We start from the raw sequence: 19,127 nt of genomic DNA on the forward strand, positions 1-19,127 counted from the left end.
TTAATACTATGAAGCTATTTACAGTTTTGTGAATTAACTCAGTAGGATAAGCACAGGATTTAGAAGCAAAAGGTCGCAGGGTTTGAGTTAATCTCAAGTTAGAATGTTTTTTTCATCCTGTTTTGTCTATTGAGAAATTGTTTACATTTCGTTTATTTTTTATTCTAATTAATAAAAAGATATAAAATAAATCTTGAACACAAATGTTCTCAAGACGGACTTCTAGGTCTCGTTGAAGATATACTTCGAACTGACTAGATGTCAAGAAAAAACCATCAGCTGATGCTTATCCAATACTGCAATGTTTGCTGGACTAGGATATTTTTCAAAATATATAAAAACCCAAACACACACTTTTCCGACTTTCCTATCGGAACACATTAACCCTGGAGTTGCTCCCTTGTTCCAACATCTGACTCCCAAGGTAACTAAAATGTGATGTATTGTACTTTGCTTTCAGGGGTTAACTGGAAGACGAATTGTTGTATTTGAACTTCTGGGATCAATAACTCAGAAAAAACCTTATTCAAACACCAACAGCACTTCCTTTCAGTCACGTTAAGCAGACAACAAGCTAGAAGGTTATTTGCATCCAGACACATCATTTTCCAACCTGGACAAATAATGCTGGTAGAAGTTGGCTATGAGTCATATGAATATGGAAGATCTTCAAGATGCAACAACAGAACAAAATTACTCGAGCATTCACACTTCTGAATAATATAGACTGTTTTAAGAACATTATTTTATAATTTTCAGCTGATGCAATGAACATTTAATAGTATTTCTGCTTAAGCCTCTTTTGTTTGACCGTGTTATTACAAATAGCTTAGTTAGCTTTACTCAAAGAGATTTGTACTCTCAGACATTTAACAAAAAAAGAGAAATTACCTCTTGTTGCATAAACTCAAGCAAAAATTAAACATAATCCATAATCCTATGATGTATTTGTTGTACATAGCTTCTAGCAGAAATAGTTCATCTGTGAGATTCTTGCAACATCTGGAAAGAAACACCACTTTTCTTGCCTCAGTCTAGTGGCAGAAAAGTCAATTGTCAAAGTAATCACTGAGTCACTGGTATTGATCAGTACCCGCTCACACTTATACACCCTCCTCTCTCCAGATAAATAGTGACAGTTTTCTAATACTATACAGTGAAATGAAACACTTTCTTGTCCTTCTCAGTAGACTCAATCAAGATCACCATTATGTCATTATGACATCTGTGTTGATGCTGTACATGTACAGCAGTCCCTGCCTGACCTGACTCTGACTGCTGCACTTGTCTGTGTTGTTATAAAGAAAGAAAGCACATGGGCTCAGGAGCCATCAGCTCTAATAAAGATCCTAATGGTTGCACCTGCACATGTGGTGGGCTGTGAAATGTAGCTGAGGAGAGGTGTTGGTCTGGAAACACAATGTCCGCCATTCAGTTCGATGCCGGAGTCCTTAAAATCTGTCGCCGGCAGCCGGGTGACACGGTGCCACTCATTTTGCAGTACAATTTGGGTCAGCGTTGGCTGATATTTTAAGATACAATAGCCTGAAGTGACTTCCCGGCATGTGCACGTGTCAAAAAAAATGGCATCAGCCCATGAATTAGCAAATCCAATCAGAGTTTCGTGATAGCAGTCTGATCAGAGGGGCCCTCATGGGAGGACACTGCTAACTGTGGCTTCTGTGGTTAACAAGCACAATGAGAAAGGGTTTCTTTTTGCAGATAAAAGAGGGCTTCAATGGAAAAATGTATTTCCTTTACCGTGCCTGGATTGTACAGTATCTGGACTATTGACTGGAAACTCATGGCTGCTGCTTTAATCCATCCTCTAAGTGAGTCAGTGTCTGAGGATGAGGATTGTTGGAAACAGGAGCAGGAAGCTGTATTATGTTGGAGGGTTTTCTTTTTTCACACCCAGGCTTCTGTGTATGTGGGGTGCTGGCAGTGTGTGAGATAAAGCTGTTTTAGTGCTTACAGGAAATCCAACCCATCCATCTGACCATCGCATAATGGACTTGAAGGGGGGGGGCTACAGGAACTAAGGATATTTGATCAAAATGATCATGTGCAGTCCTGTGCCATTATATAGAGTGTATAAAATACTGAATGGTGAAATAAGTTTTTAAGCTCTTAGATTTATGGGTTACACTTAGTACATAGTGCAGCCTGTCTTATGATGCAGGTTCCCCAAACTTACAATGCAATTCTTTATTTACTGTTAAGGTATTTTAGACAAAAGTGCAAACACGTTGTATACTTCTTACAAGAAGTACTTGTGGTATAATTTGGTTTGTCTGTCTGTTAAAACGATCAGTTGTTACTGCATTGTTCTACCATATGAACCAAGAAGCAAAAACATGCATTGAAAATCACACCCTAAATTCAGAAAAAATACATAGAAAAAGTACACGGTTGGGTTTTTTTGTTTTAACAAAAGCATTGAAATAAATACTATAGAGTAAAAGGTACAATATTTGAATCCAAAATATAGTGGACAACAAAGCAGCATAAGAGAAATACTTAAAGTACATTAAAACTGTTAAGTTTTACAGTAAAGTACTTGGTAAAATCCACTATATTACATGCAACACAGCAGTACTCTCGCTCAGCAGCTTTGTTGGGAGGCAGGAACATTTGGGGGGTACAGGTACCACCCCATGACCCCCTTCTGTATATGCCCCTGGCACTGAGGCAGAGGCAGGACTGCTGTGGATTAAGGGTTCATGAAGTGCGACTCCACTCACCATGTTGACTTCTGACACCATGTCTATGCTGGCCACGTCTATGCTCATGCCAACAGCGACAGGGGGCCCTAGAACAGAGTAATTATGTCATGATTACAGACCTCCACCTCTACGTCTGACCACAACACTGTAAATGGCGCCAAAAATAAAGCTGGGGGATAAATGCGGAGCATACCTCCAAAGTCCGGCCTCAGTCGGATGTCGTATCCTTTAAGTAGTTTATCCACCGTCTCCTTCACAAAAGACATGTTGCCCGGTTCATTGACGCTGAAATGACAGCAGAAGCAAAGAAAAGAAAACATCACCTTGACTCCCGCATCAATCAGCCCAGGCAATAACCTTGGCTTCTCAGAAAAGAAAGAAGAAGAAAATAATGAGAAGATCACTGACCTTTTTGCGCAACACACAATCGAACCGATAACCAGTGCGGACAAGACGCGAAATTGACGAAGCTTGTGCAAAGCAAACATCCCCCCTTTTCCTTTTTGTAATTGTAAAGCACGAAGGCAGCAACAGCAGAGAGCTCACCCCCCTGCAATCAACAGCCGAGACGGACACTCTTCAAATCCAGAGTAAATCCATCGATTGCCCCCCCAAAAAAGCAAGAAAGTAGACTGAGCCGCGGAAAAGTCAGCAGCTCGCTGTGGATGGAGTCAGATGTGAAATATGGGCTGACATCGCCTCCCTGTCATAAATATTGGCTCCGCTTTCCTTTTTGCCGTCTCTGACTGTGCGAGTGGCTCTTACATTCAGGAGCTGAAGCGCATATTGATGAGGAGAGAACATACAGGGGGGCGATGCTGCTGCTGCTGCTGGTGGCGGCGCTGGTGGTGAAGGCACTCGGCTTGTTCAAATTAGAAGCGAAGCCCCAACACTTAAAACACTGTAAAAAAAATGCTGAGGTAGAATCTGCAAATTCAAGCTTTTCATCTTATATATTTGGTGAGCTGTTAAACTCTTTTTCTTTTCTTTTTTAGGGAATCCTTTTAAACCAGACTTTTGTTAAAGTCCACTTATTTCTGCTAATAAACCTTGTGTCTATTTTTGGCCCTAGAATTTATCAGCAGGGGCGCATTTGCGGTTTCTTTTTTTGTTTGTATTTTTGTTTGTTTGTTTTTTGAGGAAGGTAAAGATATATATTTTTTTAAATTTAACAAATAAACATCAAGTTGCTTGAAAACGGGGCCAGGGGGGCAGTTGAGCAAGTGAATAATAATTCAACTTTATGTTTACATGTTAATGTATGCATTCAGCAATAAATAAAGTGGCTGACTTGTAACCATATGGCAGTCGCACTTACTCAGAGTCATTGAGTAATGATAAAAAAAAATTATGGTTGATTCTGCTACAGAATGTGGGGATTCCATTTTGTCATGGCTGTGCCTACTTTAAATGGATCTGCCTTTTTAACAGGTTTCTTCCTGTTAGAAAGGAGTTTTTCTTCCCACTGTCCCCAAGTGCTTGCTCAAAGAGGGGTTTGTCGGGGTTTCTCTCTATTACATAGGGTCTTTACTTTACAATATAAAGGACACTGAGGTGACTTTTGTTGTGATTTGGGCTATTTGAAAGACATTGAACTGAAGTAAAAATACACATGTTGTTTAGTTAAGCTTGTTTCCACTGATTACTTATCTTCACTTCCTCGATTACCTCAGTAATCAGTGGACTTGATTTTTAGAACACTAATTAAGCCGTTGCCCCACCCCTTCTCCCACTCTCAAAAACACCCACATTACAAAGCACTAAGCCAAACTCTCTTATTAAAATTCTCATTTTTTACAGTGCACCCCACACCATCTTCATCCTTCCCTTGGGTTTCCTGTAAAAATGGCGGGACCTGAACAATATGGAGTGGGGACAGGCAGCATTTATCAAACCATTAATCGAAGCTGTTGATTTATTGGCCTGTTATCTGTTGATGGCCCTTTTGTGTCTGATTTAAAATGTGTGGACTGCACCATAAATTATTTAGAGAGTCGGGGTCAAAAATTCGTGAACAGGCTAATTAGGACCGCCTGCACACGCGGACGCGCTTGCACAAGACCCAGTGGAGGAGCCTGGATGAGGAATGCGCGTGCTGTGATAGTTCATACCTGGTGTCATAGATGGCGATCAGCTTCTTGTTTCCGTTAACAGCATTCCTGAAAGAAGAAAGTTGATGACATCATTAATTAGAAAATAACAGGAAGACACTGAAAATGAACTTCTTTCCTCCCGTTTGCAGCTTCATGTTTCCCCGAATTTAATTGTGGTTATAAGTTTATTATTCATTATTATTATTATCATCACTGGTGTCTTATGCGTGTTTGAGCCTGTCTGATGTGTTGTGTGACTGTGCTCTGCATAGCCTCGTATTCCACCCAGTATTGCCTGCAGTAACGCAGAGGTCTGAAACAGTGGGATGCCTGCAGGGCAAAATATTGAAAGCCAGTCGATTTCCCCCTGGAGCCCCCTCCAGGATAAAAAACATCTCACAACACCTCCCCCAACCCTTATCTTCCTACCACAGAGAGAGGTGGTGGTGAGTTTGGGGGGGGCTTTTTCGCCATCACTTTCATTCACACTCGTCCAAACGGTCAACACTCCGCGAGCTTGTTCGCACCAGGCGCGGTGCTGAAATCACCCTCCGAGGGTATTCTGGCTGCAGCTCCCGTCCGCAGACTGCACCGCCAGACGGATTCAAGAAAGTAGAGGGAGGTTAAGTTTACCAGCTAATTATCGTCTACGAAACATGGAACTCGGCTACCCTCTTATGGCAATCGTCAGGATGATAACTACTCTGACGTGTTTCTTGCGAGCGCTTGTTTTAGTGGCTCAGGGTTAAACAAGCCGACCGAATGCTGTTTCTCTCACAGTGATTTGCCCCCAGTCTGTGTTGTCATGCGGGTCGCAGACTCTTCACACATATGGACACACAAGTCATTTCACTTCGTTACTCATAGTTACTGTCACGAATAATGACACATTTTATAACTTGGAATGGGTGAACAGTGGAAACAGTGTCAAACATAAGGCCAGGGGGCCAGAATCGGCCAGGCAAAGACTCCATCCGGTCAACTGGACAGCTCAAATGTGAAGAAGTGTCTACAGGGAGTATTAGGCAAGTTGTATTTTTGAGGAATAATTTTATTATTGAACAACAACCATGTTCTCAATGAACCCAAAAAAACTCATTAATATCAAAGCTGAATGTTTTTGGAAGTAGTTTTTAGTTTGTTTTTAGTTTTAGCTATTTTAAGGGGATATCTGTGTGTGCAGGTGACTATTACTGTGCATAATTATTAGGCAACTTAACAAAAAACAAATATATACCCATTTCAATTATTTATTTTTACCAGTGAAACCAATATAACATCTCCACATTCACAAATATACATTTCTGACATTCAAAAACAAAACAAAAACAAATCAGCGACCAATATAGCCACCTTTCTTTGCAAGGACACTCAAAAGCCTGCCATCCATGGATTCTGTCAGTGTTTTGATCTGTTCACCATCAACATTGCGTGCAGCAGCAACCACAGCCTCCCAGACACTGTTCAGAGAGGTGTACTGTTTTCCCTCCTTGTAAATCTCACATTTGATGATGGACCACAGGTTCTCAATGGGGTTCAGATCAGGTGAACAAGGAGGCCATGTCATTAGTTTTTCTTCTTTTATACCCTTTCTTGCCAGCCACGCTGTGGGGTACTTGGACGCGTGTGATGGAGCATTGTCCTGCATGAAAATCATGTTTTTCTTGAAGGATGCAGACTTCTTCCTGTACCACTGCTTGAAGAAGGTGTCTTCCAGAAACTGGCAGTAGGACTGGGAGTTGAGCTTGACTCCATCCTCAACCCGAAAAGGCCGCACAAGCTCATCTTTGATGATACCAGCCCAAACCAGTACTCCACCTCCACCTTGCTGGCGTCTGAGTCGGACTGGAGCTCTCTGCCCTTTACCAATCCAGCCACGGGCCCATCCATCTGGCCCATCAAGACTCACTCTCATTTCATCAGTCCATAAAACCTTAGAAAAACCAGTCTTGAGATATTTCTTGGCCCAGTCTTGACGTTTCAGCTTGTGTGTCTTGTTCAGTGGTGGTCGTCTTTCAGCCTTTTTTACCTTGGCCATGTCTCTGAGTATTGCACACCTTGTGCTTTTGGGCACTCCAGTGATGTTGCAGCTCTGAAATATGGCCAAACTGGTGGCAAGTGGCATCTTGGCAGCTGCACGCTTGACTTTTCTCAGTTCATGGGCAGTTATTTTGCGCCTTGGTTTTTCCACACGCTTCTTGCGACCCTGTTGACTATTTTGAATGAAACGCTTGATTGTTTGATGATCACGCTTCAGAAGCTTTGCAATTTTGAGACTGCTGCATCCCTCTGCAAGATATCTCACTATTTTTGACTTTTCTGAGCCTGTCAAGTCCTTCTTTTGACCCATTTTGCCAAAGGAAAGCACGTTGCCTAATAATTATGCACACCTGATATAGGGTGTTGATGTCATTAGACCACACCCCTTCTCATTACAGAGATGCACATCACCTAATATGCTTAATTGGTAGTAGGCTTTCGAGCCTATACAGCTTGGAGTAAGACAACATGCATGAAGAGGATGATGTGGACAAAATACTCATTTGCCTAATAATTCTGCACTCCCTGTAATGAAAGTTGTACAGTTTACAATTACAGGACAGTATGAGCAATGAAAGCTCTTTCTGTAATTATACACATTTATCATGTTGTTTTACTTGTCCGGCCAACCTAATAAACCAATTATTGATTTTTCAAAACCTGACTTTATTTCAAAACCCAGTAGAACTTTGTCTCTTTTGCTTTATCTATAATAAACAGAATAGCTACAGCAACTATAAATACAAATATGTTGGGATAGCAAGTGAACTAACTATAAGGCACAACTTAAACTGTTAAATAGTCTTATAGGTGGATGAAATGAAAGGGTTAAAAGAGTGGACAGTGGAGGTGGCACAAATCCAACCAACAAACAAATTATTTTTAAATACAGATAATAAAAATCCCCAAAACAATCTCTGCAATAGTAACAAGTTATTAATTAAGCTGTTTTAGTGAAATATTTGTAAGTATTGATAACACACAGCTAGCATAACAAAAATAGGCTAAGAGTCCAAATTGCAGTCTAAAAATACATGTATAAAATTGTTACTATTAGCTAGAAGGATCAGCTGTTAGCTAATGGCTACATATAGTAGTTCAAACAAATAGGCTATTTAGAAAGATTGACTAAACTACTGAAATCAGGCACTTCTTCATAAGAAATAGCAAAAGCTAAAGAGGCCAAATTAAAATCCTGGTTAAAGGATTTCATTAGTGTGCTGCTACTGTGTGACGTTTCAGGTGCAAAAGTCCGTGGAAGTAGTTTGAGCTCCCATATATTGCATGCTTCTTTCACATCCTCATTAATGGATGATGTGGAATTCTGCGCATCCTCCTTCCAGCCCACCAATGGGGAGCACCTATTTGGTAATTATTAGCCTCTGTTGCGGCACTTCATTCTCTCGCACCGGCAGTAGGCGATACAGGAAAGGGCACAGAGACAAGAAAAATGTGGAGCGAATCCGGTCTCCTCCGAGGTCGGTGGACACCAGCGAAGAGGCACCCAGTGTGATGCTGCTGCTGCAACACCTCTGGAGGCGATGCGGGAAACGCGGCGCAGCAGGCACTAAAGAATAAGCGAGGCGGTCAAGCCTATAGGAGGAGCAGAGCAGACAGACTACTACAACAGCTGCTGATGGGGAAGCGCTGATTGAAGGAGAGAGAGAGAGAGAGAGAGAGAGAGAGAGAGAGAGCGAGCAGAAAGAAGCTAAAGAGAAGGAGGAGGGGAGAGAGAGCCGACCAGCACGGGAATTTAGTGATTGGACCCGCGATCTTCCAGTTTCGCCGACTGGAGACCCCAAAGCCTCCTGTCGCTGTTTGGAAAGAAAGCAACAAAAACCAAACCTTGCTGGTCATGGATCCTCGTGCAGGTTAGCCCCTATTTTTCCTCCCGTTACCTCTCTGTTTTTTCCTTCTGATGAGACAAATAAGTGTGAGTTTCATGGGTTTTTTTCGGTGATGGGGAGAGTGAGGGAAAGGTGGAGAAGAGGGATGGGATAATAGGGGGTGGCCCGTTTATTGTAATAGGCTGGATTGGAACGCAGTGGAAGCTTTTACACAATGGGACTGATACTGCAGGAAACATGCCTCTCTATGAGCCTCTTTTATTTACCAGCCTATGTGGTGTTTTTGAGCATGCCGAGTTGTTTTTTTCTTTCTTTCCTTATTGGAATTTTTACCAAAAAATTAATTAGTTATTCTTGTTTAATATTAAATAGTTGCACCTTGCACCCCCTCACCCCCCGCCAAATGACCCAGAGATTGTCCCGCTGCTTGATTTAGTGTTTGCTGTAATGCTCTCTGTATGCAGTGAGGTGAAGACTTTTCCCGTGTCTGGCCTTATGGGGAATCCTTGACCTCAGTGTTGTTTCTGTGTTATTTATTGATTCTGTGATGCCCTTTTTATTCTGTTCTTTGTCTCCTTCTGGGTGTGTGTGTAGCTCTCAACAGTAAAGTGACGGCAAGGCTCCTCGTTTCTCTCCTGCTTCTTTGCAGATGTCAAAACAGGTAAAGAGATTTAATAATAATAATAATAATAATAATAATAATAATAATAATAATAATAATAAAGTTTAACAGTTATATATAGCTTTTTTCCCCAAAAAGTAAATGGACACTAAAGGTACTTTTTCTAATTACTCAACACCTTCCAGCATGCTGAGATGTTTCCGGTTGTGCCATTTGTAAATACCAATGTGCAGACCGATAGAATGATACCAACGCTTGTATTGGTATCTGATCGATAGTAGTGGGATAGGATCGATACTTTGCTTCTGTTCTCTAAGTTCAGTATCTAACCCACTGAATTGTGTCAAATTAATTACTTTTTGGAAATGGAAAAATATACCTCAACCATCTCTTATTGCGACTTGACTGTCATGTCTAGTTTTTTATGATCTATAGAACAGAAGTTTACTGAAAGTGCATCAGGGACAGGCACATTTATGTTCCCGGTCTCCAAAAAACCCGGTTTTAAAATACATGAAAAGCTGAAAAGTGTGTTTTTCTGTATTAACTCTTTATTTTGGAAAGTAAAAATCACACTGCTCTAGTGGTCATTAAAATGTGTTAGAATTTACAAATTGATTATCTATCTCATAAATCAAGATTTACTAGTATCCCCTACATAAGCTGCTTTTATATGCTAAAAGTATTGCTATTGGTATCGGCTTTGGCAATACTGGCCCTGTATTTACCAAGTAAACAACTATTGAATTCAGAATCAGAACAGAATCTGATGCTAAGTGACTCACTACACTATCGTATGGTAGAAGTTGGTATTAAACCCAAGTACAACTTTTTATCTCTATAACGAAATACATATTTTGAACACAACGCTATAGCAGTTGTTACTTCACATTTTTTCGATATTGTGTTCATTTTGGAAGGTTTTGAACTTTTTTAAAAGGCTAAGTTCAGTTTTGCTTTGCGGTCAAAAGCATTGTGACAGATTTTCACGCCTCTATTTGCAGGTGACTCAAAGCAACTTCGAATTTTTAGATCCCGCTCCCTTTGACTGATTGCATATCCGAGCTGTTGTGTGCTCTAATGCCGCTTAAGCAGGAAGATCTGTCAGCAGTCCACTCTCATCCAAGTCGATCAAACCCCGTTTATGACCTCTTGTGCGTTTCCCTCTCTTCGCCGCTTGCCGTTCTTTGTAAAAAGATCCTCCATGCTGCCTCGCTCCCCCGCTGTATTTAAAGGAAGAACTCATTTGTTTGTATTTGGATCACATGTCAAACCCTTAATTACCTCTACTGGTAGATTTGAGGCAGCACTTGTGTTCAATAATTAATCGCAACAAGCCTGCCGTTAATGCGGCAAGCCAATTAATCACAACAATTGTGTTGTGTTGTGTTTCTGAGGTCTGCTTCCTTTTGTTTCCTTCCTCTCTCAGTCTCTGCCAGTCATCCCCAGAAGCTGAGAAGGAGGTGGGCACCAACGACAACAGCACAGTCTTCACCAGAATCCTGGATGGGCTCCTGGACGGTTACGACAACAGGCTTCGGCCAGGGCTCGGAGGTTTGCTTCCAGCTATTTTGTGTTTTTCTTTTTTTTTCTTTTTGAAAGGAACATTTAGTAGTCTTAGTACAATAGTGCCACATTTGAACCTCCCACTGTGCTAACCTTCTAACCCTACTTTGGCCAGGGGAAGCCTGGTTATCTGCTGTGATTTCATGCTCTGATTCATTGGAGAACGCTGGGAGACTGGCAGGTACACGGGGGTTGAAACTGTGCAAGCAGATGTGGAATTTGCTCCCGTGTCAGCCGAGGTGAAGGTGCACGCATGCAGTTGTCAGGTGCTTTTGTTTCCTGTGTCCCCGCGAATGCATATGGCTGTCTCTTTTTCAAGCAAATCAATCAAGCCATCCTCAACACGGCCTCGATTCTGTGTGCTGAGGTGTTTTTATTCACTTCTCACCCTGGCAACAGGAGATAACCTTGAGAGGCAACAAATTGCCATTCAGAGATGGAGATGCTTGAAATGAAAGCTTTTGATTTTTCCTTTCTACAGTCGTGCTGTTTCCCGTTGAATTTCTGCAAGCTCCTGACACTGGTCTGGTTAGGCTTGTTGGTCACGTATATACACTACTTGTTCCATGTGAGAAGGAAAGAAGGGCTTTTTTGTATTTTTGTTTTCATGCCACATGCCTGATGTGTCATTGCAAAAGCCCGTCCTCTCTCACATCCTGGTAACGGTTGCTACCTTTGACAAGAGGGCCTATAAATATATATTCAGGCTTTCATTCAACAAGCTACTCTGCACAGAGTGACCAAGCCCAGCTTCCCCTGGTCCACATTGGTATTCAGAGAGTTTTGTGATTTTGGAACAAATGAAAGAAACAAGTTGCCTGTTTTTCCTCAACATCTTTAGAAGGAATCCGCTGACAGAGAAATCATGAATCCAGGTTGCTTTGTGTGGTTCGTGTTGAGTGACCACACTGAAGCCATTGAGAGGGGCATAGGGAGGTGGGTTCAAATGCTGACACTATTGTTAAATATTGATGTAATTGATCCTAACCATTTGCATATATTAACATTAAATCCGAGCATTATTTGCTTCACAATGTTATACCTTTAAGATGTAAAACTAGTGATTTGTATATCCATAGAAAATTATTTTTGTAATCAGGGCATCTAAATGAATTTATGTCCGTTATGATATAGAAACTGGACAGTGGTTGGACAAAATAGTATACATGCTGAATTACACAAGAATAGGAAGAACTGATTTGATCAGTAATTGATTAACCTCATAACATCCACCAAGTCCACCTATATAGGGTTAGGGTTAGGCTGCACTTTAGCCACATTCTGTGCAATCAAATTACACGCATTTATTATAAGATTTTCACTTGGGTGTGCCAAATCTGGGAAATATATCATCTGGTAATGGTAGGCATCAACCTATTGGCAAATAATATGATAACTGCCAATAAGAAATAAATAATAAGCAAAAAGTCACGTGTCATAAACAAGCAGAAAAAGAAAATCATATTAACTAATGGATAATTTGCTGTTGTAAAGATTGTTATCAGCAGTGATGCCATAGACTTCCTGTCTTGTTTGAGTAGTTAATAAATGCTAGAAAGTCCCGCATTAGGAGTTATGAAGAAATAATAATGAGCAGCTCATTAATTATGACGTCCTTCCTGATGGGTTGTTCACTTGTGTCCCTTTTAGTGAAGAGCTGCCTCTTCAGTGTCTCTCTTTAACCTCCAAACCCTGTTTCCATCTGTTCTCTCTCAACAGAGAATGTCACAGAGATCAAGACAAACATTTTTGTCACCAGCTTTGGCCCCGTGTCTGACACGGAGATGGTGAGTTCATCCACAGCAAACACTACAGAGAGAGATTGGCTAAGGTGGACAAACACACATACAAGCGTCTCCAAAGCCCATCCAGGCAACTGTCGGTATTTTTAGATGGAAACATATATTTACATTTTATGAGACGACTACCGCTTTCTGGCTCCTGCTGTTCTTTGGAAGTGAGCTCATGTCCTAGTTGTGTCTTTGAAGATTGGCTCCTTTTGGCTACTTGGACACGAGGCAAAATTCATGTGGGTGATTTAAACTTTTAATGCAGCGTGACTGGCCCGTATGGAGCACAAAGAGTGCCAAAATGAAGTGAATAACTACATCATTAAATAATGAATGAAATGTGTCGTTAACTCATTCAAATGGGAAATCAATCAATCAATAATTTATTAACTGCATAAATAATTTATTGAATACATAAATAATCCAAATATTGATTCACTTTATTTAAGAAAAAGAAAAACATATTTAATTATTTCATGGCTGTAGTGCTGCAGTGCATCACCAAATAATTGAAACTGTTACTGCAGCTTGTCAGCAGACTGTAACATCTGCTGCTTTTGTTTTCATTCGAAATGCATTCTGGGATACCTAGCTGTTCCGAGTCCATTGCATCAGTCATTATCTGGGATTGATCTGGCTTCGGTTTTGATGAAACGGTCATTAAACTATTTACTCCGAATAAAGACTACAATTTTTTTCTGTGTATTTAAATATAGAAACTGTGTGATCGAGGCGTGAATGGACTTCACTTTTATGCATCCAAATCGAATGGAAAGCTTGCACGTTCAAAAGCACGTCAGACGAACATTTTAACGGTCACCAGTGGGTTTCACTTTTAAGAACTGGGATGTTTTTAGTTTTGTATGTGCCGTGCCTTTAATATTCTGCACCATTAATATGGGTGAAAGACGTCACAGTGCACAGTGGAGATTGGAGAATCTTTTGAGACATTTACAAGCAAAGAACCATGAGCAGCATAAAAGGGCGCAAGTCGCAGTGAACAGAACAGAACGGTGTGGCCGTTCTTTTGAGATAAAGTACTGCTTTACCTTTGTAGTCATTTCTGTGTTTCATTTCTTTCTATGTTTACTATTAAAAGTCCCCATTATTAATATTAATGTGAAGGTTAAGGTTGTGCCCATTCCTCTTTTAGTGGCTGTTTAAAGGTGTAGTTTTAACCACTGTTGAAAAATCATATTTAGAAGTAATTTACAAGAAATTACTCTATTTATGCTTGTGATTTATTGGTAGATCGGCATTTAGAAATAATGCCAAAGACATGTATAAGAATCAGTGTAACTAGCTGATAGATGGATGATATTAGCCGTACCATGTGCAGGATGGGGACGTCTTTTCTTATTAGTTAGAAATTCCTATTGCATTTCTAATGTTAGTGATTAAGTATGATTTCTTTACAATTCTCAGCTATAACTATACCAAGTTTTAGGCTCTTTAATGATGTATTCTTTTATTTCCTTTTGGCACTCTTGTCGGTCCATAGACTTATTCCAACTTGTCTGAAATGAATCATCTCTTTATTAATCCTACGAACTATAAGGTTCTACCTGGATAGTAGAAAGCATTAAATCTCCCCTTTCATTAAATCTCCCGTTACACCCTGCTCCATCCCTGGCACGCTTTTGACACAGCAGTGATCAGACTTGCTACTTTGTCAGAGGAGCATGATTGATTGATTAATTGCGGCAGGAGACCTGAATGTTTCTACAGTCCATAAAAGCTTATATGTGAGCCCGATAACGCCGTTATCATTCAGCGGGCTGGCATGTTGTTTTAGTGTCTTGCTCGTTTGTTTTTCCAAGCTCAAAGCGAGTTGATATTTCACACATGAGCAAACTCAAGATGGATTTAAACCGTGTTTAATCACAATCGCAGAAAAGTCTTCATCGATTTATGAGGACATACAGGAGGATCTGTTTTCCCTTTAGCTTGTCCTTTATGTCACATTTTGAACGTGAGAAAAAAAATCTTGATTCAGTTTATTTAGGTTTTGTGCAGGGGAAAAAAAAAAATCACACTGATGACGTAGAATCTGAAAAACTGACAAAATGGGTGTATTAAATATGATACTTTGCTTTGAGAGGTTAAAAACACACAGCCAGAGGAAGATCTGTTCCCTTTAGCATCCTCAGTGATAAAGTAATCATTGAGCTGACACACTAGTACACAAGCCAGTTGCACGTGATTACTCACAGCACAGCGCACGGCTATATCTTCTCATATTTTTTTCCTTTTTAATCCCGTTTAATAATGCAAACTGCACCTGTTAACACTGTGATGTTTCTTTTTTTAAATTGTTCCCCACAGGTTTGTAATCAGGGGATAAAGAATGTAACCGTTTTAACAGACATGCATCTGAAACTATTTTTTTTTTTAATTTCCAAAAAAGGACTTTTTGCTTTTCTACAAAATCCAGGGTTAGACTTCCAAGCTAGGTTTGAGGTCATTGGCGACGATGACGTTAATCTCAGGTTGACATCCACCAGGTCACTTGTGATTGGGTTTCGTTTGACTCACATACCAAACAGGCGGATTTCACATGCAGTGTCAAACATGCATGATACTAACCTAACCCAAGACAAGTGGTTTAGTAGCTGATGGATGTTTTGAGGTTAAGAAGGTTGATTTTATATTTTCTACATGTTTCGTTTGGGCGCTTCTTCACTTAAAACCCAACCAGGATCTTTTTCCCCTTTGCTGTTCGCCTTAGGAGTACACCATAGACGTGTTCTTCCGTCAGAGCTGGAAGGATGAGCGCCTGTGCTTCAAAGGGCCCATGGAGATGCTGCCATTAAACAACCTGCTGGCCAGCAACATCTGGACCCCAGATACTTTCTTTCTTAACGGCAAGAAGTCTATAGCTCACAACATGACCACGCCCAACAAGCTGCTGAGGCTCAAGGATGACGGCACCTTGCTTTACACAATGAGGTATGATGGATTCCCTGTATAACGAGCCGTGACTAAGAACAAATGATCAAAAAACCGTACAGAGCCGTACAGAGGCTCAAGGTTTCTCAGGATTCTGAAGTGAACCTCATAGTTATCTGTCCTTCATCATTTACTGAATACTAGACCAGACAACAGCAGCAAGGCCAATATTACACAATAAAGCTTTGAATGTAGAAAAATTGATATGCGACTCAACCTGCAGGAGAATACTGACATCCAGTGGACAATGAGAGGTACGATTCCTCATAGAGATAGTTCATACCAGCAGTAAGCCTATTTAAACACTTTTATTCCTTTAATTTTTTTTCCCTTTTGCTAATGCTGAGAGTCACAGACCAAATCTCTTTTCAGGGAAATCATTCATTATGAAAAAGCGTCCTTGTTGTGAACTCGTTTTTGGCAGTAATTTACTGGTAAGTTGGAGCCAGAAAGGAAGGAAAAGTAGGCCAACAGAGACCTCCAAAAGGGTGATCGCTATGCGCTAAACCACTAGCAGATATGGATAAACACCAGTGTAGTCTAAGCTTTAAAAATGAGGAAAGAAAGCGTAGTGAAAGCACCCCTACGACAGAGAAATTATCATGTTCCTGTTAGCAGGTCACAGAGTGACCTTTCGACCAGTACATTAAAATAATTCTGTGCTCATTCTCAGAAGTCACTGCAGCTGCAGGTCTTAAACAGAGACTCCATCACGGATGAGAGCACTTCATCTGATAGCAACGACACCCGCAGGGGGAGTAACGCAGCACGGAGGGCAGATTATCTGTATGCAGCCGCCGGTGACATATATACGTTTCCAAAAGAGGACACATTCACACGTAACACACATGAACCAACTCAAAAGCACACACACACTGCGGGTGTGAAGCAGGTTGTAAGATCTAACATGATGCTAACCTTTGACCTCAGAGCTTAATAAGTAAAGGGTTGTGTGACTGGTTCATCTCTGTAAGTGTGAAGTGATGGAAATGTATGGACAAGTACATTTATGTTCAAATGGAAAAAAATGTAACTGTGCGAGTGTGTTGTTGAATCTAAAAATGGCATCAGATCCTCTGTCACAGTAGAAAAGAAGCAGCAGTAGGCCTGCTTTTAATCGTGTGATTGTAACTGAACAGTTGTCGTTACCAGCAGTGCTTAACCATGTGCAGGTTTCCATATTATACACACACACACACACACACACACACACACACACACACACACACACACACACACACGAAAACATCAGGATCAGAGTACTTTAAGGTAACAGCTAACTGCAATAGCTAGCTAGCTGGACACCTATCTATCTTATCTATCTAGCTCTCTATCTATCTATCTAGATAGATAGAGAGCTAGGTAGATAGATTGTTCTGGCCTCTATTAACTTTAAATATGTTTTTTAATGGTGGTTGACAAACAGCTTCTACAATAAGTAGATTGCCCTCATTTTCTTGTGGCTCTTTTGTCATTGCATATCAGCAAGCACTTGGAGCCAACAAGGAAAATAAATATATATATAGTCACAGAAACTAGTCAATTGTTTAAGAGCTTTAGTCTCTATTGGAACATTACAAAATCCTCTTGCTAAACATGCCCAAAATATAAACGGAGGTCAGAGTGTGTACAAGTAGCTCAGGATTCAGATACTTAGATAGCACTCAGTTTCAGACTGTTTGCTTTTGAAGTCATGGCCTGCACCAAGGCCAATTATAACATAAATAATATTGAATATTGTACACAGTATGTGGAGTTATGAGTTATTCACATCTTCTTGCACTCTCAGTGTGTTGAACATGTCAGTCCCCATGTATACAGCAGATTAACACACTCAATAAACAGAGGTGCAGACATACTGCCGTTCACATAACTGCACATTATAAGACATTTACACACGCCCCGCATTTTTTCTTCAGCAACATGCATGGGTGTCAATGGAAGCTCATCAGTTTTCTCCTCTAAATGCAATTGCGCACCGCATCATTTGAAAAGCATTACTCAGCGGAGAAGCGGCCGGGTTTACAGAGCAAATTTCAATGCATTTGTCTCCATGGATAATTCTTAAAATGCCACGTCTGTCAGCACACCGCAAACTTAATGCATTATTATCATTATAGCCAGATACCAGATAGGCTGCTACATCAGCTGTATGGAAGCTCTGTATTACTCACGCAGGGAGTGCATTGCACACCATTGTCATTAGGTACAGCTCAGTTGCCATTATCATTTGTGCTGATGTGATGCTATTGCTATAGACTCTCTGACTAATCATTTGAACATAACACCACACTCACTAATATGTTATATGAATTGTAATGGCAGGTTCTTATCAAACTGTATTTTTTACGTTTTAACACTTTCAACACCTTATATTGATTATATAACTATGAAATTATATAACTATGAAACACTCTCAGAATTATGGGTACAGTGAAAGTCCCTATCCATCCTACAGGTACAGTCCACATTGATGTTACTCGCAGGGCTAATTAGTGGACCTCAAAGTATCTATATGTACTTTTCTGATGGCCAGAAAGTAAATATGTGGTCCCAAACTGTAAAATTGAAATATTTCTACCATTTCCTCTGGCGTTTAACATCCACCAGAGTGCTGAGGCACTTAGGGTTATGGCTGAGGTCACACGTTTATGAAGGGGCATAGTTTCAAAATGTAATGATTTTATTGTTTCTACTAAATTGTCACCAGCTGTTTAAAACTGGTCTCTGTCATATATAAAACAGGGCACAATAAGTACCCCCTGCCAAGGGTATGATGACAGTTAGAGGGTACACCTCCCCCCTCCCCAGTGGTTTATGTATAAATAAATCTGACTTACATAATTTTGCCAGTAAATAAACTAGTACTGTGGTACTAGAGTGAGGGACTATATTAAATCTCCAAAAAGTTGATTCTGTTCATCTGGACGTAGCGTTTTGTGGGAGAAACGTTTCGTCACTCATCCAAATGACTTCTTCAGTCTCAGCTGACTGCACGTTTCCCCAATCTTATAAACAGTACATTTGCATAATGACTGAAACCATCACACTGAAGGAACAATGGGCTGGGAGGTCAGTTCCTTAATCTTAATTATGCAAATTCTCATGACCATTGATCAACAACCACTGACCAAAACCCACTGATCACAGACCAATGATTAATGGCCATGAGTACCGTTCGGAGACAGTTGGGGAATGGCTGCAATCACAGCATTGTACGATGGCCACTTAAAGCCACGCGTCGCACAGAAGCAGACCAACACATGGCCGCTCACACGGCGATGGGAAATCGAACGTTTCTGGTACGCCTGAGCTTGCAGAAAAGTTGGAGAAGTCGGACAACGTATATTAAAGTATTTCATTAGCTTCTATGGTTAAAATAGTTCAGATAGCCTCTTTCAGTGTCAAATTCTGAGGTTTTACTCCTTCTATCAAGAAAAACTTTTAGCCGAACAAGATTTTTCTGTTCCCAGTACAAAGGCAGACTAGCCCAC

The 19,127-nt window shown here is 40.6% G+C and overlaps 2 protein-coding genes across 4 annotated transcripts in view; one reads left to right on the plus strand and one right to left on the minus strand.

Moving 5' to 3' along the window:
* LOC102215661 (gamma-aminobutyric acid receptor subunit beta-3-like) overlaps positions 1-19,127 on the minus strand; it is an 88,630-nt gene that overhangs the window by 44,954 nt on the left and 24,549 nt on the right. For 2 of the 3 annotated variants that reach the window (XM_005739838.1, XM_005739837.1), the window contains exons 2-4: positions 4,838-4,885; positions 2,920-3,011; positions 2,745-2,812 (exon numbers count right to left, since the gene is read on the minus strand). In XM_005739838.1, coding sequence (XP_005739895.1) covers positions 2,745-2,812; positions 2,920-3,011; positions 4,838-4,885 — 208 coding nt within the window. Of the gene's footprint in view, positions 1-2,744; positions 2,813-2,919; positions 3,012-3,134; positions 3,569-4,837; positions 4,886-19,127 lie in introns of those variants that run through there. The other variant, XM_005739839.1, reaches the window with a different exon arrangement.
* Positions 8,556-19,127, plus strand: part of LOC102215370 (gamma-aminobutyric acid receptor subunit alpha-5-like) — a 41,089-nt gene continuing 30,517 nt past the window's right edge. The window contains exons 1-5 of the mRNA XM_005739836.1: positions 8,556-8,730; positions 9,301-9,367; positions 10,758-10,882; positions 12,614-12,681; positions 15,413-15,633. Coding sequence (XP_005739893.1) covers positions 8,715-8,730; positions 9,301-9,367; positions 10,758-10,882; positions 12,614-12,681; positions 15,413-15,633 — 497 coding nt within the window. The 5' untranslated portion in view covers positions 8,556-8,714. The remainder of the gene's footprint in view (positions 8,731-9,300; positions 9,368-10,757; positions 10,883-12,613; positions 12,682-15,412; positions 15,634-19,127) is intronic.

Source organism: Pundamilia nyererei, unplaced genomic scaffold, assembly GCF_000239375.1.
Source record: "Pundamilia nyererei isolate P.nyererei 1_Seehausen unplaced genomic scaffold, PunNye1.0 scaffold00094, whole genome shotgun sequence".
Taxonomy (NCBI): domain Eukaryota; kingdom Metazoa; phylum Chordata; class Actinopteri; order Cichliformes; family Cichlidae; genus Pundamilia; species Pundamilia nyererei.